The following is a 23751-nucleotide window of genomic DNA, read 5'->3' on the forward strand; positions in this document are numbered from 1 at the left end:
TTTTTCCGTGTTCATTACCCTTTGATAGCTACAATAAGGGTTGTAACGGACTTTAATACCTTCAGATACAATGACCCTCAGATTGTTCTCTTTTCAGTTAAAATCTGAATTAGTATGTTAGATATAATTATATATAATTATATATGCGTGTATGTGTATTTAATGTAAGTATATATGCATGTTAAACTCTGGGAGAAAAACTTTGGAATAAAGTAAAGAAATATTATTTCGAAAGCAGCAGAATAGAGTAGGATAATAGCGCAGATACTTCTTTCCTCTTTAGATCTTTACATACCGACGTGTTTTCTTTATTAAAAGTATGGGTGGATCGGGTCAGAAACTGGTTAGGCTGGATATGACCAAAATTAGGCAGATCTAGCCTTCGCCTAGTCGTCTAATAGCCGCCTAAGGATGCTGCAGGGAATCAAGGTGGTACATCCAAGTTACTCACATATACCAGGAGAAACAGTAAAAAGAAGAAAATTACAGAGCAGTAAAAAAACTAGTGGGTAATTAATAGAAGGGTAGTCCGGGTAATCTGGGAAGGAGGGAAGGAATTAAAGGTCGGAGTGGATATTTGAAAAAGGGTATAAAAATAGTGTGAAGAAGTGGAGTCCCTGTGGTGGTAGAACCACTCGAATTGTGGTAAATTGTAATACCCGGGGTCTAAACTTATCTGTTTAATATATTAGTAATCTATTTTATATTAATTTCTTGCTTCTTAGTAAATCTCAGTACCATTTAGCTGCAGTACTTGTGTTGTCCATTTGATTTAGTTTGATTCTTATCACAGTCACATGCCTAGGTGTAACCCCTTAGGAATCTAGGAGGTTCGGGTACCTTGTAACATGATTAATTTTAACAAAATAGTCACGCTAAATTGAACTTCAGTAAATTTTATTTAAAGTTCCTGGTATGTTATCATATCACAATATGTATCAAGTATCGGTTCGGGTCAGTGATACATGGAACGCGGGATGTAGCACATTTTCAGATCCAGATCATTTGTCCCCGATCCGGAACAAACGCACCTCGGATCGTTAGGGTCGCGTCTCAGTTCGACCATGGTGGCCAACAGACAGATCAATTTGAAATGAAGCAATTCTGATTGGCGAAACTGCTGTAATGATAACTGTGGTCTGTGGACAGCTTGTGCCACTATGCAATAAAGACAAATAGCATTCTTTGACTGTTTGATATTTCTATGTTGTACATTTACAACATGTACGGTGTACCTGTTGTACTGTTTTAATTTTATAAGTTCATAAAAATAAATTATTAATTATTAATTATTAATTATAATACTTTTAGATTTATTACAAAATTTAAAATCCATATACGTCAGAAATGTGTTCAGATGTTATTATTTTTTTAAAATATATTTCTATATTGCAATTTTATAGTTAATTACTCTATTCTAAGTCACACTGGTTGGATAATTAATACCATCGAGTAGGTATCAAGTTATAAGGTATGTTATTCGACCACTATGAATATAAAGAGTACTTTTTAAAGATATTTTTAGTGCTCGGGTTTGACTCTTCCTCATTTATGTATCCATGTTGAGGCCATTTATTTAGTCATAATTTTGGTGACAAGATACTCTTGACCTAGTTGGTCTTAAGTAAATTATTTATATTTATTAGTTGATCTTAATTGTTCTTGGTTTTGCTTGTGCTTTGTTGAATGCAACTTGCCGACTTGATTATCATTTTTAAATTTTAAAACTAATCCCGAGGGAGCTTTTTATGCTCTAGCTATATAACCCAAGATAGGTACGATAAAATGAGTCTGGGCAACAAGTTTATATTTTTTGAATTCACATGTGTTTGTTCACGATCCACCTGAGAGGAGCGCCTTAGTGAAATCTCAAGTTTGTATATAATTGTTTTGATGTCTAAAATTATTTATTGGGATGAATACTAGAATCTAAGAAGTAGGTTAGTCTAAACATACTTTAAAGTGAAAACAATCCTTCGAAGAATAGACTATTAAATGACTCCCAAGAAGTATAAAAGTAACATATCTTTCATAGAATAGACTATTAAGTGACTCCCAAGCAGTATAAAAGTAACAATATATACCGTAAGCACTTGCCAACTAGACCAAGATCCAATATAGAGTGGGAGACAGACAACTAACTTGATATGATGCAAGAAATTATATGTAGGGCATTATAAATGTACAAGTCATGAGAATAATTTTTGAAAAAGAAAACCCCGCTTTTAATGTAAAAGATAATATCTGCAGTATTGGTAGTAATAATCTCTGACAAAAAGGATAATACAGATTACAAATTGGAGATTATGGCTACTACAGGGCAATTTGTAGTATGAAAGAAATCTGATTAATAAAGAGATACTTATTCTTGCATGAAGCATGGACATTACTTCATTTTCTTTGTCAATGTATCAATACTGGCCTCAGCATCAACATCAATCTAATGGTTAAATGAATGTGGACCTTGAAGTTGCAGAATTTCATAGAGAAAGGGTGCCCTTCAAGGTTCACACTCCTACATCGTTTTCCTGTTTTCCGCATAGTTTGTTAAAACTTGGTTAAATTTAACAGAAAGGAGTCATTTGTTTTATGTAAGAATTGCAGAGTGTCATCTACAGTTAGTGTACTTGCTAATCTCAATAATACTGTTCTTTAGCAAATATAGTTCATACAATTTATCTGATACAATTCAAAGAATTGATTATTGTATTACTAACTACAGCCGACAGATTATACTGATCAAAGTGCGATGCTTCCTCCAGAAGGAATAAATGCTGCGGCAAATCTTTTTGCTTTGATAGTGGAGTCTGAGCTGAAGGGTATGTACCTCACCAAATAATATGTAGCTTATCTATTTTTAATTTTTATTGACTTGATCCGCTCCTCTTTTACATTCTAATAACTTGCTGTAATGATGCAGCTGCTTCTGCTTCAGTATCCAGTGATGAGACTGAAGACTGCCTTCAAGCTTCTATAGCTGGTATGTCAGTAGCATCCGGAATGTGTCGCCGATTTACATTTAATATGCCTGCAAATATACGTGATCATCAACCCCTAGCATTACTGCAAGTTAATTACAATAGTTTGTCTCTTGTAGCTATGGATGAAAGGTTAAGCTCATATGCTCTTATTGCACGGGAGGCTGTTGATGTTACAATTCCGTTACTTACAAGACTTTTTTCTGAGCGCTTTTCGAGGCTTCATCAGGTATGCTTTTAACTTCGTGTTAAACATATTGTTCAATGATATTGTATTATTTTGTTTTATACCAGTTTTTTATGATTTTTAAAGTGTTTTTGTGTCTTTCAAACATTATTATTTGGAAGATACGATACATTTCTCTCAGATATTTCCAGTTTTCCATATCAATCACAGAAATTAGGAATATTTAAGATCTAGTTTCGAACTTCAATATTAGTAACTGCGAATATTTATGTGCCATACTCAAGCTTGGGTCCTGTATCTTTTTAACTAAGAATATTAGTAATATAAACTACTATGACAGTAATATAAGAATTGTAATATATATTAGTTATAGCAGCTCTATATAATTCAAAATCTAGATTGTAAAGCTTTTAAATATGTTGTTTAGTTGCTGATCTACAAATTACCGGAATCCACAACTTCCGGCCCTGGAAATAAGGTGTAAGAGGTTTGTTACTTGTGCAGATCTAAGATGACCATATATAAATGAGTAATAGAAATTTATACATAGGGGTAAAGTTTTGATTTTTTTCGAATGAGGAGAACCTTCAAAAGGCAGAACCACAGTGACTCGCCTCTGCATAATCCGGTCGTGCACCATTTTTCTGGACTCGACACCAGGTAGTCGAGTGCTTGCGCAGTAGGAGGTGGCCCCTGTAAGTTGTTTATGTCAATCCTGGGTATCGAATTGTTAACCTAACTCTCTAAGATCTCTTTGCACACTTGACAAGCTGGATGAAATTGAGGTAAAATAGTATCCTTGCGAAACAAATACATTGAAGTCATGCTTATTGGGAGTTGTTGAAGTATTGCAAATGTAACATTTTCTGCAACGGTTTTATATCACATACATTTAAAGATCGTACTTTTAGAGTTTGTTTTTTTTTTATTTCTAATCCTGCTCATAAGACTAATTCATCCATTTCTGTATTATTTTAACGAATTAAAAGACCGAATAACCAATTAATATTTCGACTACCAAAAATGAATATAGATCGGCACATAAGCATTTTTTTGTATTATTTGTAATTTTGTTTTTTTTAAAACTTTGTTTATATAACCTAATTATATGTAATATATAATATCCTATTATTTATGCTCTCTAGTAAAGTGTTAAAACTTTGTAAAGATATTATATAACAGCAGTTTATTATATTTTTTATGAAAGTTGCATATATAATTAAGCATTTACGTGTTTGTGTGTCATCAAGTTTTACTTCTAGCATGTGTACTGTAATACTGTCCCCGTTAAGTAGAAAGTAATACACAATTAACAATTCCTATATTGTTATAAAATATAAATGATGTGTTATGCTCTTATATATCACTTCCACCAATCCGTTTTTAGCTGTGGTTGGTATATCATATATCTATGCTCTTAGACATGGAATATTGTATTTTTTAAACTAACGTCGAATGAGGATTTGTTTTTAAAATTATATTTAATATTTTAACAAAATATAAAAAAAATTAATCTAATGTTGTGTTAAGCAGAATATTTTTTATAGTGTCAATAAGAATCTTGATTAGCTTAGATATCAATTTTTCTTTGTTATATTATTAAATAGGTTTCAGTTTATATTAGTAAGAGGAATCCTAAACAAAATAGATGTTCACGGTGACTTGACTTCTGGACAAAGATCCCCTCCTACACTATTAATTATAAGATATAATTGTTTCTAGAAGATGCGATTAAAAGTATGATCTACAACTTGTATTTCTTTCTTTCAGAGAAGCGATATTACATTATCATGGTATTCTGTTGCTGAGATGGCAAACAGAGTGTCATTTCCTTTTCTACCACGCTTTTAAGTGGATCTACTCATGTGACACAAGTTAATGAATTAAATGGGTTTGTATCAAAAGCCTACTGTTTCACCAGTTCCCAGTCTCAGAAAACTGTAGAACACCCCATTCAACCACTGCCAAAATTAAATTTTGATAAGATTCATACTTGCATCCATCCTGATTGTTGGATATTATACGAGATATGGCAATGGTAAGATAATTTAATTTCACGCCTGGAGTGTGAGAGTATGTAAGATCATTAACAGTGAGACTAATGGAGCTATGCAAGGACATGAATCTATTGGTGAGAAAATGGAGCTACGCCGGAGGTAAAGAAATGCAGCCAAGTTTACATAAATCTGTTGGTCCGAAGGACATCATGTATGTCTATTAATAGCTTATTGAACTCGTAAACAATGTTAAAACTAAGCCTATCGGAACGAATATTGTACAGAGAGAACTGAACCACAGTGGAGCATGAAAGTAAAGAATTGTACAGACGTTCACTAAAAGAATCTAAGAAAAAATAATAGGCGGTCGATAATATTGATTTTCTTTCAGATGAATATGTCAATCTATAAGGTTTCAGAGTCCTTTCTTACAACAATGTTAATCCCAAGGTGAAACACATCAGTTCAAAGTGAAATGTGTGGGATGAGGGGCTAATGTCCTGCCTCGTTTTGTTTCCTTAATATTGAGAAACTCGTGGTGGATTTCGTTTCAGCTGCGAGGAAAGTGATGCGGATCACAATGACGGAATTAATTATTAATTGGTGTATATGTATTTATGAAGATCATTAAATTGTAATTTATTTGGTTGATTTAGTATATTAGACTTTAGGACTAGATAATTAAACCTTTTTTTTTTGTTGCTAAAATGATTCTACCGTTTAATGAATAAGCAATTACACAAGTAGTAGATGATGCGTAGCTACAAAATACCATTAGTTTAATAATTACATTGTAGTATCAAGGATTTTACTTATTCCTATTGTTTTAGGATCTCTATTTAGACAGTTGCAATCTTCTGTAATTGAATTCGTGAGTGTTTCATATGCAAATTTGTTGTGTTTTATGCAGATACTCTATGTATATTTATATAGTCTTTTTCCCTTGTTCGGACCCTTTATCTACTTGTACAACTCCAAGTTTTTTTAAAATTGATCAGAAGTTTTGCCGTTGATTCTGTTTCACCTCTGGGCTATTTCTTGCAACTTAGAGCATGTGTATAGATAAATTTACTATGGTTATGTGGACTTCTTTTTTTGCCATCACCTACAATAAATGAGTCAGCTTGATAAAACATTTACCTAGTTGGTCAAGATAATAGAAGTCAGTTATAAATGTTAACTATATCTGATCCTATTGGGGCCTTCCACTAACACATTAAGGTTTTAGATGAACCGGTTACTCAAAATGATATCAGAGCTTAGGCGGGAGAGGACTCAAGTTCGACTCCCTGCCACCCCCAATATTCTCACAATTTATTGTGGACGCTAAAGACAATTAATGCCCCTAAGATGGGCGCCAGTGTTCCACTATTTGACCCATAAATGGGCTTTCGAGTGAGGTGGAGTGTTAACTATATGATCCTATTGGGGCCTTCCTCTAACACCTTAAAGTTCTAGATGAGCTGGTTACTGAACAATAAATAACCTTTTGGAACTTTTTGTTCATATCGGATATATTAAAGCATATATGCTCTTTTCTAGTGCTACTTGTTTCTTACTTCTAATCTTTACATGACTGTAGAACAGAGGTGCAAGTGATCCAACAGAAACTCTGGAAGAGCTGTTTTCACTCTTACTAATTGCTGGGCATGTTCTTTCAGATGAGGGACAGGGTGAAACACCATTGGTATGTGTCCTTTCAGTAACACGTAGTCTAATTTTTTTTTTTTATCATTTTCGAAGTTGATATCTTCTCTATCTCTTAATTCTATCAAAGAAAGAGTCAATTGCATTTTGTGTGGCCAAAGTATCCAGCATGTGAGTTTTGTGTGGCTGAACTACGTTTTGTGCATAATGTGCAACTAAACTACCAGATTTTGTGCAATGTGTGTGGTTCCGTTAGTTTTTGTTAACACCGTTAGTTTTTTTCCCTCCATTTTTTTGTTTATAACCAAAACAATTAATTTCACAAAAATAGAAAAAAGGCTCAGAGCACCCGCTATCATCAAGCTCTGTACATACGCTCAAACTTGAATTACATATACACACATATCCTCCTATCATCATCATCATCAACAAAAACTTCTTCTCTCTATCATCACCACCTCGATATTCACGCGAATGGCGGAATCTATGGAATCAACAGTAACCGCAGAAAAAGCACTTTCCTTACAAATAAAGGATGGAGAGAAGACTCAGCCGACGCTGATAATCTGATCCGGGTCTTCTCTTTGCCATGACAATTAAGTTCTTGTTAGTTGTGAAAATCACAGTTTCATCCATTAAGAATCACAATATCACAAAATTATAGAACTCATCTTTTAAAATTCAAAACTCAATCAAAATCAATCAATATTCAAATGGGTCATTCCAAAATTATATCAAGTGGGCTGTGTTTGTGCGTGTTGTGTGTTTCAGCGTGTGTTTGTTATTGTGGGTGTGTGAACACAGAAGATGGATAAATGTAAAAATCCAGCCCAATTGAATTGTGAGGGTTTTGATGTTGGAAATATGAAGAGGTGGTGGGTGTTTTATATGTATGTACAGGTGTATCTATAGGTGTGTGTATTTAATAGAGAAATTAGAGAGGATTTTATGAGGCGTTCGTTGATGGATATGGCGGTGAACTGACGGTGACGTGGTGGAAAAAGTGGTTCTAATAATAGTGGGAGGGAGAACCATGGTTGTTCCGTCGGTAAGTCGAGTTGAGTCGACCGGGGTGTCGGACAAGTCGAGTCGTGAATAGTCGAGAGTAGTCTAGCCTCGACTAGTCGACAATGTATAAATTATATTTTATATGTGTATTCTGACTTTTAACAAACCATTTTCTCCTAGATGATCAAGGGAAGAGAAGAAATACAATGTAATCTAATTTACAAATATCCAACTATTGTGCAAACACAAATCAAAGATTCAAAATATCAGTTAAAAATGTTCTTGATTCTTGATTCAAAAGTAGTTAATTCAATAGAAATAGAGCTACAAGACTTCAAGTGCAGTTTGCACACTGCAACTGCAGCTTGCACTCAGCACTGCAACTGCAGTTTTCATTCTGCATGGCAGTTTCCAATCTGCACAGCAGTTTCCAACATCAAAAAAAACCAAAATCAAGTTTACTAGCACAAGTAAAGTGGACAAAAAAAACTGGAAAACCGAAGTTCAGTAAAAGAGGGGCTGGACTTTGTGTTTTAGTGTATTAGGTTATTTAAGTAACTGGGCTTGGGCCTTTTTTTTTAACTTTTGAACCAGTTGACCGACTGGATCTTCTAGTCGACTCGACTAGTCGACCCAGTCAACAAGTCGAGGTACAGTCGGACGAAACATTGACAAAATGCAAGTCGAGAAGTTAAGTCGACCTTCCAAGAACGACTAATAGACTAGTCGCGACTAGTCGAGCGACCAGCGACTCAACAACAATGGGGGGAACATAACATAAAAAATTGGATTCATGTTTCTTTTAATTTTTTGATATGTGAAAAGACGGTTTTGCCCGCCCCCCACTATTCAACTGATTTACTAATGCTGTTAGAAGTTAACGGCTGAGCCCTTCTTTTGCAAGTATTCGGATAGTTCACCCATCTGTTTGCTAGTTTCTTTAGTTTAGCTACACAAAACACATATTTCGGATACTTGAGCCACACATTTAGTATTTAACTCTTAAATAAATAATCCGAACATCAAGATAAATGTGTCTATTTTTATGTTTTGATCAACCAAGTCAGAACAAGATTTCTGCTTGGTGCATGAATATGCTCCTCAATCAGGGATCTATATCTTTGTGCTGCAAAAGTGATTCTAGTTTATTAGCACAACTTCATGGACTGCCCCGAGGCCCTCGACTTATCAGCCACAATATAAGATTCGTGGATCACAAGGTTTTTTTTAATGGTTTAGCATTATGTTGGTATTTCTAGCCCAGTGCTGCTATCTGGAGCTAGTATAGTTATTAGCAGTCTCCTGTGTTTATTTTTATTGTTTTTGAGCATGGAAAATAATCTGGTTATTAAGTTCCAGTAGATAGTCTTGGTGACAGAAGAACAGCAGGCCTCGTGTGCCTGCAATCTAAAATGATTTCTTACAGGCTCAGTAGTTCATGATCAGCCATGTACACCACTTTAGTTTTAGGTGTACAACTTCTTACAACGGGTATAAGTGCATGTGCTTGTGCTTGTGCATGTACATGATATGATCGATGGTTGCTGTTTCCATTCATTAACCTTATATATGTTGTGTTATCTCTAGTCCACTTACACCTGTATATTTTTATAATATCAATATATTATTTCATTTCGAACATTGTTTAATCTTCCATTCTCTCGGTAGTATCCCTATTATCAGCAAATTAAGAAAAGTACGCAAAACTACTTTTAATGGTTTAAACTTGTGATTTCCAGGTACCAAGAGCTATGCAAACCCAGTTTGTGGGCATGACAGAGGTGGAAAAACATCCAGCTGTTATACTATCCAGGTAGTATTCTTCTCTATTCACCAGAAGTTAATTTTTCACTTTGAGTTGGAATGCAGTAATGAAATATTGTATAGAAACTCATTCTGGAACAAGTATTTTTATTTAAATCTTAGTTTAAAATTTACTAATTCTGAACATAATATTTTGTGTATTAATTTAAAGGTGAAGGTAAAATATTTAAAATGTCTTTGTTGATAAGGTGTCTTAATAGTAAACTGTGTACTTTTTTCACCTGGTAGGAAGCTAAAAAGTGACAGACCAGGATTTGAAAATTCAAGCACTCGTCTTTGTGTAATGTCCAGTAGTTGTGGCATTTGGATGTTTTAATTAGATTTTTAGGAACCTGTTTCTTTCCCCTGGGTCAGAGCAGCTCTGTTTTATTTTTGTAGTCTGTATTAGGATGAAAAATGGCACATGTTGTGGCTTTTTCGGTTCTTGGGAGGTTATGTCTGTTCACATGTTCAGTGGTAGGTCTCTCTTATGTTCTTGGAGACAATCAATTTAAAAGTTCTTACAAATTACAATTGATTCTGCTCCTAAATAACAACATATATTAAGTAAAATTATTACAAGTCTGTGCTCTGCATCATGAAGTGAAAGTATCTGTATTGTTGGTGGTGGCTTTTTCCCGCCTCAGTTAATTATTTATTTATTTGTTTTAACTCGGCCCTTGTTGCATACAACAGGATGCATGTAGGAGGCAATCAATTCTATTTCTTTCCTACTTAGTTGTCTTCTTCTTTCTCCCTTCACCTGTATTTAACTTGCTGCAACAGGCACTCATCTATTTACTAGTATTCCTAATGTAGACCTCCTGGAAACAGCCTACTTATGAGAAAATAAGGGTAAGGCTGTGTTCATCAGGTTCCTTATACCCTGATGGGCGAGCCTTGTTCACTAAGTGCGACCTTTTTTTATGTAAAAGATGTGAACCTATCTAATTTCCACATCCTACTTCATTTGGACATAGGTGAGGTAATATGTGTAATATAAATGTATCATGTATAGTGCAATTGCTTTATGAATTTTTCTTTTGTAATATTGATAAACATGTTTCTAATTAATGCAGCTCAATCATAAAATTTGCTGAGCAATCTCTCGATCCAGAGATGAGAGCCTCATTTTTCAGTCCGCGACTAATGGAAGTAAGCAATTAGTTAATATTGATCACTGGTCCAAATTTTGTTTTTTCCTTATATGTAAATTTTTTTATTGGCATCCACTTGCCTGAAAATTGAAAGATTGTTTCTTATCCATCCTTCAAATGCAATCAGGAATAGTCCGAACCAAGAAGGCGTTACTATAAGCATGTGTATTCTTGTACAATTTCTTTAGACTAATCAATGTTTTGGATTTAAAACCCACTACGTATTCATATTTCTATTTTTACTTGGTAAATGCTCTACAATTTATGCTAGTATTCAATAATGCATAACATTTGTATTTACATCCTAATGCTTAGTATCTGGTTTGTTGTACAACTATTTTCATACTTAGGAGTTGGTGTGAAATTGTATTTACATCCTAATGTATTGCAGAATTGGTGGTTTTATGCTAGTATTCAATAATGCATAACATTTGTCGTGTGCTTAGTATCTGGTTTGTTGTACAACTATTTTCTTACTTAGGAGTTGGTGTAAAATTGTATTTACATCCTAATGTATTGCAGAATTGGTGGTATTACATAAATAATAGAAATTTTGCTGTTTTTGAAAGAAAACATGCCCAGTGGGTGTTGTATATGTATATTTTGGCAGAAGTCTCATCAATTTAACTGTCTGTTAAATTTATCTGGAATCTGACTGACTATTGGATTATTTTATATGTTTATATTTCACAAATCTTGGGTTATCTATCTAAGTTTAATAAATTCACCTATGCTCTGTTTGGTTGGAATGGTTGGGAATGGAATAATAATGTGAACAAAACTGAAGGAAAAAACTGTAGGCAAGAGAAACGAGTGGGGAAAAATTAAGTCCAATTTTCTATGATGATTTTATGTGGAGTAGTAGGACGAAAAATGGAGCATTCCTTCTCAAGTTGTTGGATTGAGCTCTGGTTCAATTTGCTAGGAGTCGAATCGATGGAGGAACTAGAATTATGAATGTTTACCCATAAAATAGTACGAATACCATCCCATTCCCTCCAAATTTTTTGACTCCAACCACACACAATATTAGTGTCAAGGAATCGCATTCACCTATGAGGCTATGATATGAATGTATGTCAGTTTAATCATACAGCAGTAGTTACTAAGATGTTCGACTGACTTGATCTACTGTGACAGGCAATTATATGGTTTCTTGCAAGGTGGTCTTCCACTTATTTAATGCCAAGCAATGAGATGAACAAAGGCATCAGATCACAAAAGGTGTACGAGTCTGATCTGCAGCCCGAACAGACTGGACTAATTTTTCTTAGTCTTTTTGGAGAGCAAAATCAGGGCAAATATATACTTGAAATTGTTGTCCGCATCGCAATGACAACTCTTATTTCCTATCCCGGGGAGAACGATTTGCAGGTCCGTAGAAATTTTGAACATTAAATTTTTATTCAGATTTTTTTTTAAAATTATTTATGGATGTGCTTTGACTTTAGCATCACATAAACAACACTCTTAGTCTATGAATCTTAATTTCATACTCTCCACAGTTACTCTTTTCATGCATTAGGTAGAGATACATGATCCATATTTCGGGAACTTTATTATCCCTTCTTTGGTTGCTTGCAGGCACTCACTTGTTATCAACTACTTCATGGACTAGTTCGGCGAAAGAATGTTTCTGCACAGCTTGCATCCTTGGTTAGTGATCTCTTATACTTCCCAGCTGGTTGCTTTAGTTAGTGATCTCTTATATTGTAGTGATGGTACCCAATGTGCCAAATTACACTCCTTATAAAATATGTTGTTGTGTAAAATGTAAGTCTTTGCCTACTGGTGAAGCCTATCTTCACGTTTGTAATCTTGTTTCCCGGTTAATAGGGCCAGTGGACATAGGGTTTGACAAAACTACACAAAGTTTGCCTCAAATCCATCAAAATCTTTTGGATATATGTTGAATTCAGAAAGCCTAGAAAAGACTATGATTACCAAAAAAATGCACCAATTTATAAAATCATTTGGTCAGTAAGTTCTCTCTTTATGCAGATGGATGTTGATCACAAATATCTTGTGTAAAGCTTTTACATGTTAACTTTTAATGAGCCCATCAAAATTAACCTCTCTTAAAGCCACAGGGACACTAAGCTATCCAGTATGTACACAGTTGTTCCTTTTTGTTTCTACCAATTTTGTTTTGTTTTTCATAATTTTTCATACATGTAAGAGTCGCATGATATACATAGATACCTTTATGTATCTTTCTAATAATATATAAATTTTATTGTTATCTAGTCACATGTCTATTTAACATTTGTTTATATATGCATGACCACTTAGTTAATTAGGGTGAAAGAATTTTCTTGCCATGCCACCATGTACATAGATATGTATGGATATACACCACTATACTATGATTATTAAATATACATAATTCAAAAACTAAAGATACTAATATTTATTATTTTTAAAAGCTCGTGTAATTATAAGCTTGCATACACATGTACAATACATTATTTAACTCTGTTTTATTATTCCTAATAACACTAAAATTATTAGTTCCCAAAAACTAAATAATAAAACAAGTTACATTTAGTTCTAAATGTAATACTTTGACTATGCATAAAATATGTAGGATTTTATATAATATATTGCATGATTTAGATGTTGAGTCATAGTTGATGTAATGTTAACTGATGACTATATAAAAAATGATCTAAAATGAAAGATGAGTGAAAGGTACTGTTACACCCTTGTACCTCATTGTATTTATATAATTTAATCTAATTGACTCTACACTCATAAAACTAAATAGGTTCAAGCGCTCAAATTTTTAAATTCACAAAAACATATGTATTAATATTACAAACCCACATTCTGCCTTCAGTTATACAAACGGAGTTTGACGCAAAACATTACAAACAACTTCCAAAAAGACTTAGCAACATATAGCTATATAAACAAGTGCTGAAGAGTAGGGAGTCTGGAGCATTAGCTGGCCGACCTGACTTGAGCCTGTATTTACTACTCCAAACTTGATATCTTGCAAAAGTCTAGTTTTTAGGATAACCTGTAAAGTATTTGCATTTGATATGAGTTGCAACTCAATGAGCATAAATCATTATAACTTTTACACTAACGGATTTAACAATATAAAAGAACAAAAAAATACCGGTGTCATGTACATAAAATACATATGCGTTAATATTCCCTTGACTTTTATTATTGTGACCAATCAATCTTTTAGTATCATTCCGGAATTCACATTGTTTCACGTTATTTGCCTCAACGGCTCATAATTCACGTTGATAGCCAAAAAGGCTAGAAATTCACATTGATAGCCACAAAGGCTGCTAATTCACGTTGAAGGCTAGCTAGGCCTATTTTTGATACTATAATATTGATGGTCACACACGCCTTTAGTTAATCCAAGTGCTCATGTACCTTTATAGCTTGTCAGAAAGAATTTAAGTAGCAGGCTATACGATAATAACTACTTCACAGCCAGTACAACATAATAAATATACAACTACACAGTATAAACAGTTCACAACCAGCACCAATATTAACACATCTAATTTAAACAATATATCCAAGTAATATTCTCATAATCAAGTAATTAAAACAACTTAAAACACATAAGTATATGCGAACAAGTTTCCGATTTATACTCACCTCCTGCTAATTTGGGTGCAACGGAACTTTCCAAATTCTTTACAAAATACTATTCTCGTAACCTTAACCAGCTTTGGTAAAAACAAATTTACCCTTCTTGTCTTCTGCTTCGCTTCTTGGTTCATTCGCTTCCTCTCTCTTTTTTTCTTATTCTATTTTCTCCTCCTCCCCTTTCTTTTTCTTTTTCCCCCTGTTTTTCTCTTGTCCCTAGAGATAGAGATGATGTCTGAGACTTACACTAATCCTCTTCTCTTGCTAGCCACTTGGTGCCACCTTTTAATAATACAATTCTTATTACATTTATCAAGTCCACCGCCTTGACTAGAAGATAATTACTTAACTTTATAAAATCTTGTTCTCTTTTTTTTTTATACTAAGTTGTAAAATTAAGTACCTTATTTAATCATTTAATTTAGGCCACTGGTTGCTAGATTAAAGCTACAACCTTGTATTCAATTGTCTCGTTTTTGTTTCAACAATGTACATTATTTAACTTAATTTATACTTAATTTTTATTTTTATTTTTTTAAACTAATCAACCATGTTTTGCTCATCTTATTGCTTAATTTTATCCACTCCTTTTGACTTGATTATCATGTCTTATTTTAAGTTATATTAATTTATTTATTATTATTATTCTATAAAATAAAGCTCGAAAATTGATTTAACCAAAATCTATTCTAACTAAAATAAATTCTCAAACATAAGTTACTATAATTCGTATATTCCATTTTCCAAATTTTAATTTCTTATTCCTTTAATATTTCCGGATATCCACTCTAAAACAATATGCTATAAACAATAATTTATATTGTATTTAATTTAATTAAGCCTAAGTGTACTATTACTCATCTAATTTCTAGATCATGAATAATAAAATCAAGTGACTCAACATTGAAAAACTCGATGTCACACTTTGTCCATATTCCTATTCTTAGTTAGTTTACTATCATTATAATATAACTAATTAACAAGATTATGCCACCAAATGAGTGAATGGATAGGTAACATAAATATTGTGATCTAGTTTCTCATGCATGACCACCTTTTGTCTAGCTCTTTTTTTTATAAGTAACTACTTTACTAATCTATTCTCCTTCCAACCAACTTAAAATCTCAAAAATTGCTCTAATTGTTATTTTAACAATTAACTCAAAAATTCAGTAACTCAGATTTTATCTATAATTTAAATAATGAAACAAAATCTATTTTTACGAAATAAAATATAATAATTACTTTCTTGGTAATATTAAGCTACCACATAAACGTCAAACAACTAAATGCATACACTTTGTAATATATAAATATTTTGCACATTTGATACTAAATTCCACCAACTCATTATTAATAATAACCAGTAACACAATTAAAATCTTAAATAAAATATAAATAACTTATTATTAAATATTAAATGCATGCTCGTGTGTGCTTCTCGGACAGAGATGTGACAACTCTCCTCTCCTAATAAAAATTTCATCCTCGAAATTAGATACCTGTATTGTTGAATAGGTAGGGATATTGACGTCTCATGCTTTCCTCTGTTTCCCATGTTGCTTCCTCTCGAGAATGATTCCTCCACAATACCTTAACTAGTGGTATCTCTCTATTCCTTACCTGTTTGATCTTTTGACCCGTAATTTCTACTGGTTTTTCTATATAACTTACATTTTCATAGATTTTTATCTCAGGATCTTTTAAAACATGTGTAGGATCAGAACGATACCTCCTTAGCATACTAACATGGAAAACATTATGAATCTGAGAAAGCTCTAAAGGTAATGCTAGCTTATAAGCTAAGGGTCCTACTCTCTCAATAATTTCATACGGCCCCATATATCGCGGCGCGGACTTAACTTTCCTTTGTTGCCGAATCTCATCACTCCTTTCCAAGGAGATACTTTTAAGAACACATTTTCACCAACCTGATACTCCATTTCTCGTCTGTGTTGATCAACATAACTCTTTTGACGATCCTGAACTGCTTTCAACTTTTCTTTCACGATGTTAACCTTATCCAACGTATTTTGAACAATGTCAGGTCCCTCTAAGACTGTCGTACCTTCTTTATCCCAATACAATGGACTTCTGCACTTTCTTCCGTATAATGCTTCATAAGGTGCCATGCCAATACTACTATGAAACTGATTATTGTATGCAAACTCCATTAAAGCGATATATTCATCCCAAGAACCTCTAAATTCAAGTATACAGGCTCTCAACATACCTTCCAAAGTTTGGATTGTCCTTTCTGATTGACCATCAGTTTGAGGATGAAACGATGTACTGAAATTTAACCGAGTACCCAAGGCATCTTGAAAACTTTTCCAAAATCGTGATGTAAATCTAGGATCCCTGTCAGAAATAATCGATAAAGGTACCCCGTGTAGTCTCACAATCTCATTGACGTACTTCTTTGCTAGATGATTAAGTGTGCAACCCCAACGAATAGGTAGAAAATGAGCCGACTTTGTCAAACGATCAACAATAACCCATATAGCATCATTTCCCTTCTGAGTCTTAGGTAAACCCATTACAAAATCCATAGTAATTCGTTCCCATTTCCATTTAGGAATTGATAAAGGATGCAACTTACCAGCTGGAGCTTGATGTTCTGTTTTCACCTGTTGGCATGTCAAACACTTTGCTGTGAATTCTGCTACTTCCTTTTTCATTCCAGGCCACCAATAATGAGGTTTCATAGTCTGATACATTTTGGTTGTTCCAGGATGCATAGCGTATGGTGCATTATGAGCTTCATCCAAAATTTCTCGACGTAGATCATCAACATCAGGAACACAAATTCTCTCACCACACATAAGGCAATCGTCTTGTAATCTAAAATCGGTATATTTTCCTTGCTTCACATTCTCGATAATATCTGCCAATTTTGGATCACGTGGTTGTGCTTCTTGTATCCTCTCTTTCAACACTGGTCGTATTTTTAATGTAGCAAGCAACACTCCAATACTCTCAATATCTAAACTTACATTCATTGCCCTCAATTCAATCAAGGATGGTAGGGAAGATACCTGAAGACTTGACAAATTGCTATTACTTTTTCTGCTCAATGCATCTGCCACTGTGTTTGCTTTTCCTGGATGGTACTCAATAGTGCAGTCATAATCTTTTAAAAGTTCAACCCACCGCCTTTGTCTCATATTTAAATCCTTCTGACTCATTAAATACTTAAAACTCTTATGATCAGTAAAAATCTGAAATGTTTCACCATATAAGTAGTGCCTCCAAATTTTTAAAGCAAATACCACTGCTGCTAACTCTAAATCATGAACCGGATATGAAATTTCATGTGGCCTTAGTTGTCTTGAAGCATATGAAATAACCCTTCCATGTTGCATAAGAACACATCCTAATCCTTGGTGAGATGCATCATTATAAATAACAAAACCTCCTTGACCTGATGGAGTAGCCAAAATAGGAGCTGAGGTCAATCGATGTTTCAATTCCTCAAAACTTTGTTGTGCTGCTTCATTCCATTGAAAAGGCACATTCTTTCGAAGTAACTTAGTCATTGGTCCTGCAATCTTCGAAAATCCTTTTACAAAACGTTTATAATAACCAGCCATACCCAAAAAACTTCTTACTTCTGTGACACTTTTTGGTGCCTCCCAATTAAGTACCGCCTCTATTTTCTTTGGATCAACTTCTATCCCTCTACTAGAAATAACATGTCCTAGAAATACCACATGGTCTAACCAGAATTCACATTTGCTCAACTTGGCATATAACTGTTTCTCTTTTAAGGTTTGCGAAACCGTCCTCAAGTGTTGTTCGTGATCTTGTGCACCTTTGGAGTAAATGAGTATGTCGTCAATGAATACTATAACAAACCTATCAAGAAAAGGTTGGAATACCTTATTCATCAGCGCCATAAATACAGCTGGTGCATTAGTTAATCCAAAAGGCATAACTAGAACTTCAAAATGACCGTATCGTGTGCGAAAAGCAGTCTTGGGAATATCTTCTTTTGCAATCTTTAACTGATGGTAACCTGATCTCAAGTCAATCTTTGAGAAAACACATGCACCTTGTAATTGATCAAACAAATCATCAACTCTTGGTAATGGATACTTGTTCTTTACTGTGACCTGATTCAGCTTCCGGTAGTCTATACATAATCTCATGGTACCATCTTTCTTTTTAACAAATAATACGGGCGCACCCCAAGGTGAAACACTTGGACGAATATAACCTTTCTCTAGTAACTCTATCAATTGTTTCTTTAACTCTTTCAATTCTACTGGTGCCATTCGATATGGAGAGTTGGAAATTGGTGTTGTACCCGGAAGAAGCTCAATAGAAAATTCTGTATCTCTATCCGGTGGCATTCCTGGCAATTCTTCTGGAAATACCTCTGAAAATTCCTTAACCACGGGAATATCTTCAAATTTACTTGTAGTGGCATTAGTATCAACCACATGTGCTAAATAAGCATCACAACCATTCCTAATCATCTTAAAAGTTTTTAAAGCAGAAACTAAACAACTTGGCATCATTTGACGATCACCACAAAATAATACTCTATTCTGACCAGGAGAATCAATCACAACTTCCTTGGTATAACAATCAACCTTTGCACGATGTCTAGATAACCAATCCATACCTAATATTATATCAAACTCACGAAATGATAAGACTATCAAATCTGCATGTAACTTTGCCTCGCTTATCTGAATAAAACCATCTCTATATATTCTATCTACAGCTACTACCTCACCCAGTGGAGTGTAAACATTTACTTTAGAATCTAACGTGTCAGGATCGTGCATATGTGATGTCATTTTAGATGATATGAATGAATGTGTAGATCCAGGATCAATAAGAACACAAACTTTTAAGTTATTGAAAATAACTTTACCAGTGATTACTTCAGCACCTGCGGCTTCATCTCTGGTTAACGCAAAAACTCGTGCATGTGTAGGTGCCCTAGAGCTCTGTGCTTCAGACTGGCCAATACCACCACCAGCGTTAGTAACTTTTCCTCGACCTCTACCAAAAGATGTACCCGTTCCTCTGTTCTGAACAGTTGTCTCTGATGCAGCTTGCCCACTGTTTACTCTTCTGGGACATTCTCTCACAAAATGTCCTTGTTCACCACAAAAATAAGATCCTCCAGATATTCCTCGACATTCCCCAAGATGTTGTCTATTACAGTGCGGACATGTGGTTTTTGTTTGCATTGTTGCTGGTTGATTTCTGTTAGCATTCCCTGAAAAATAGGACCTTCCACCCCTAGATACGAAAGTACTTCCTCTTGTAAATGATTGTGTGGGTGAACTAAAATTCTGACGTTTACCTGGTCTTCCACCAAATCCACCAGAAAATCCGGATCCTTCTCTTTTGGGCCTTTGAAAGAAAGTTGGTTTTTCCTTGATTAAACGTTCAGCCCTAATGGCGGCAGCTCGCAAGTCAGTGTAACTACGAAGATCTCCAGGAGTAATCTTGCTTCGAATATCATATTTGAGACCTTCAAAACGCCTAAACCCTAAACCCTAAACCCTTTCAGTTGAGACCATAGCCATTGCATAATGGGATAATTGTGTAAACTTTACCTCATATTCAGCCACACTCATAATCCCTTGTTTCAAAGTCAAAAACTCCCTTTGCTTTTCATCCCTGTATATCTCAGGCATATACTTGTCTCTGAACTCACGTAGAAAACCATCCCAAGTCAATATTGGTGGTTGTACCGCTGAGTCCGGAATGGTCTCCCACCAATCATATGCATCTTTTTGCAGCAATGACACTGCATAATCAAACTTCTCCTCTGGAGCACAACGCATCATAATGAATACCCTTTCAGTTCTTTACAACCATTTTTCTGCTTCAGCAGGATCTACAGTGCCAGAGAAGTCAATTGCCCCTAACTTCCTGAGTTCTTTATAGTCACGTTTTCTATGTTCATCTCCAGGAACAATCCTAGGTCCTTCCACTTCTTGTTCTATATCTACATTGTGTGCATGCAAGTGTACTTGTGGAGCATGTGATCCACTTCTAGACTGTTGGCCAGCTACTCCACCACTCCCTTGTGCAATAGGAACATGAATATCTTGATTCATATCCATAGACCTATAATTATATGTATACAGGTTAAAGCTATATAATTATAACTTATCATATGCACATAAATAAATATATGTCCTAAGAATCATATCCCTTCTGATACCAAACTAAATGTTACACCCTTGTACCTCATTGTATTTATATAATTTAATCTATTTGACTCTACACTCATAAAACTAAATAGGTTCAAGCGCTCAAATTTTTAAATTCACAAAAACATATGTATTAATATTACAAACCCACATTCTGCCTTTAGTTATACAAACGGAGTTTGACGCAAAACATTACAAACAACTTCCAAAAAGACTTAGCTACATATAGCTATATAAACAAGTGCTGAAAAGTAGGGAGTCTGGAGCATTAGCTGGCCGACCTGACTTAAGCCTGTATTTACTACTCCAAACTTGATATCTTGCAAAAGTCTAGTTTTTAGGATAACCTGTAAAGTATTTGCATTTGATATGAGTTGCAACTCAATGAGCATAAATCATTATAACTTTTACACTAACGGATTTAACAATATAAAAGAACAATAAAATACCAGTGTCATGTACATAAAATACATATGCGTTAATATTCCCTTGACTTTTATTATTGTGACCAATCAATCTTTTAGTATCATTCCGGAATTCACATTGTTTCACGTTATTTGCCTCAACGGCTCATAATTCACGTTGATAGCCAAAAAGGCTAGAAATTCATATTGATAGCCACAAAGGCTGCTAATTCACGTTGAAGGCTAGCTAGGCCTATTTTTGATACTATAATATTGATGGTCACAAACGCCTTTAGTTAATCCAAGTGCTCATGTACCTTTATAGCTTGTCAGAAAGAATTCAAGTAGCAGGCTATACGATAATAACTACTTCACAGCCAGTACAACATAATAAATATACAACTACACAGTATAAACAGTTCACAACCAGCACCAATATTAACACATCTAATTTAAACAATATATCCAAGTAATATTCTCATAATCAAGTAATTAAAACAACTTAAAACACATAAGTATATGCGAACAAGTTTCCGATTTATACTCACCTCCTGCTAATTTGGGTGCAACGGAACTTTCCAAATTCTTTACAAAATACTATTCTTGTAACCTTAACCAGCTTTGGTAAAAGCAAATTAACCCTTCTTGTCTTCTGCTTCGCTTCTTGGTTCATTCGCTTCCTCTCTCTTTTTTTCTTATTCTATTTTCTCCTCCTCCCCTTTCTTTTTCTTTTTCCCCCTGTTTTTCTCTTGTCCCGAGAGATAGAGATGATGTATGAGACTTACACTAATCCTCTTCTCTTGCTAGCCACGTGGTGCCACCTTTTAATAATACAATTCTTATTACATTTATCAAGTTCACCGCCTTGACTAGAAGATAATTACTCAACTTTATAAAATCTTGTTCTCTCTTTTTTTTATACTAAGTTGTAAAATTAAGTACCTTATTTAATCATTTAATTTAGGCCACTGGTTGCTAGATTAAAGCTACAACCTTGTATTCAGTTGTCTCGTTTTTGTTTCAACAATTCATATATCATGTACATTATTTAACTTAATTTATACTTAATTTTTATTTTTATTTTTTTAAACTAATCAACCATGTTTTGCTCATCTTATTGCTTAATTTTATCCACTCCTTTTGACTTGATTATCATGTCTTATTTTAAGTTATATTAATTTATTTATTATTATTATTCTATAAAATAAAGCTCGAAAATTGATTTAACCAAAATCTATTTTAACTAAAATAAATTCTCAAACATAAGTTACTATAATTCGTATATTCCATTTTCTAAATTTTAATTTCTTATTCCTTTAATATTTCCGGATATCCACTCTAAAACAATATGCTATAAACAATAATTTATATTGTATTTAATTTAGTTAAGCCTAAGTGTACTATTACTCATCTAATTTCTAGATCATGAATAATAAAATCGAGTGACTCAACATTGAAAAACTCGATGTCACACTTTGTCCATATTCCTATTCTTAGTTAGTTTACTATCATTATAATATAACCAATTAACAAGATTATGCCACCAAATGAGTGAATGGATAGGTAACATAAATATTGTGATCTAGTTTCTCATGCATGACCACCTTTTGTCTAGCTCTTTTTTTTTTTTTTTTATAAGTAACTACTTTACTAATCTATTCTCCTTCCAACCAACTTAAAATCTCAAAAATTGCTCTAATTGTTATTTTAACAATTAACTCAAAAATTCAGTAACTCAGATTTTATCTATAATTTAAATAATGAAAAAAAATCTATTTTTACGAAATAAAATATAATAATTACTTTCTTGGTAATATTAAGCTACCACATAAACGTCAAACAACTAAATGCATACACTTTGTAATATATAAATATTTTGCACATTTGATACTAAATTCCACCAACTCATTATTAATAATAACCAGTAACACAATTATAATCTTAAATAAAATATAAATAACTTATTATTAAATATTAAATGCATGCTCGTGTGTGCTTCTCGGACAGAGATGTGACAGGTACAGTGTTAAAGGACGCTAATAAAAAAAGATAAGATATCTGACTTCAGAGTAGAGTATGACTTTAGAGTGTAGCGAGTAGATATCTAAATCCAAAATTTTTCGGGTTTAGACAGGAAAAACAAATTCAAGAAACTGTGTTTGGTAAAATCCAATTCGAACGAATGTCAACAAATGCAGTTTTTTTGATAAACTATTCCGATAAATTGAGATCCCTACTACAATTGTATTGTTAGGGGGTGGGGGAGTGTTCCTTTTGGGCTACTTTTGTGCCTCTGGTAACACATGTATAATATAGCATATCTTCGGCGTCCTTCAGCACATTTTTCTTTTAACGTCATCTGGACCATGTGCATCAACCTTATTGTGCCTTCTTATATAGATGTATACGTATTTAGATAAGTGTTGGTGCTAATTATTCAGTTGTCGCTGAGGCATTAGCAGTTGAAACTTGAAAGATACAACATAGGTCACATTGTTGCTAAAAATTTGGAGATTAACTCTTTAACATTTTATCTATTTTATTCTAGTAAAATATTTGTTTGTTTTTTCTGGAACTAGCTGTACAGATTGTCTAGTTGTTTTACTATTTGTACTGTCACTAAATATAGTTTGCTTTCACCTATCCTTCAGGAGTCATGGCGTGACTTGGCAAGCATTTTTGCCGGTGATAAAAAATTGTTTTCGTTAAATACTGCCCACCAGGTATTAACTTATTATTCTGATATTTCCTATTACCAGTTGTTAAACAC

General features: G+C 33.8%; 1 protein-coding gene across 6 annotated transcripts in view; it reads left to right on the forward strand.

The window, feature by feature from the left end:
- LOC141670640 (uncharacterized) overlaps positions 1-23751 on the forward strand; it is a 49287-nt gene that overhangs the window by 17631 nt on the left and 7905 nt on the right. For 4 of the 6 annotated variants that reach the window (XM_074476587.1, XM_074476583.1, XM_074476585.1 and 1 more), the window contains 9 exons: positions 2723-2819; positions 2921-2980; positions 3098-3207; positions 6745-6849; positions 9557-9630; positions 10700-10775; positions 11918-12151; positions 12362-12433; positions 23633-23704. In XM_074476587.1, the coding sequence (XP_074332688.1) occupies positions 2723-2819; positions 2921-2980; positions 3098-3207; positions 6745-6849; positions 9557-9630; positions 10700-10775; positions 11918-12151; positions 12362-12433; positions 23633-23704 (900 nt within the window). Of the gene's footprint in view, positions 1-2722; positions 2820-2920; positions 2981-3097; positions 3208-6744; positions 6850-9556; positions 9631-10406; positions 10593-10699; positions 10776-11917; positions 12152-12361; positions 12434-23632; positions 23705-23751 lie in introns of those variants that run through there. The other 2 variants (XM_074476588.1, XR_012554669.1) reach the window with 2 other exon arrangements.

This window comes from Apium graveolens, chromosome 7 (assembly GCF_009905375.1).
Source record: "Apium graveolens cultivar Ventura chromosome 7, ASM990537v1, whole genome shotgun sequence".
Classification (NCBI taxonomy): domain Eukaryota; kingdom Viridiplantae; phylum Streptophyta; class Magnoliopsida; order Apiales; family Apiaceae; genus Apium; species Apium graveolens.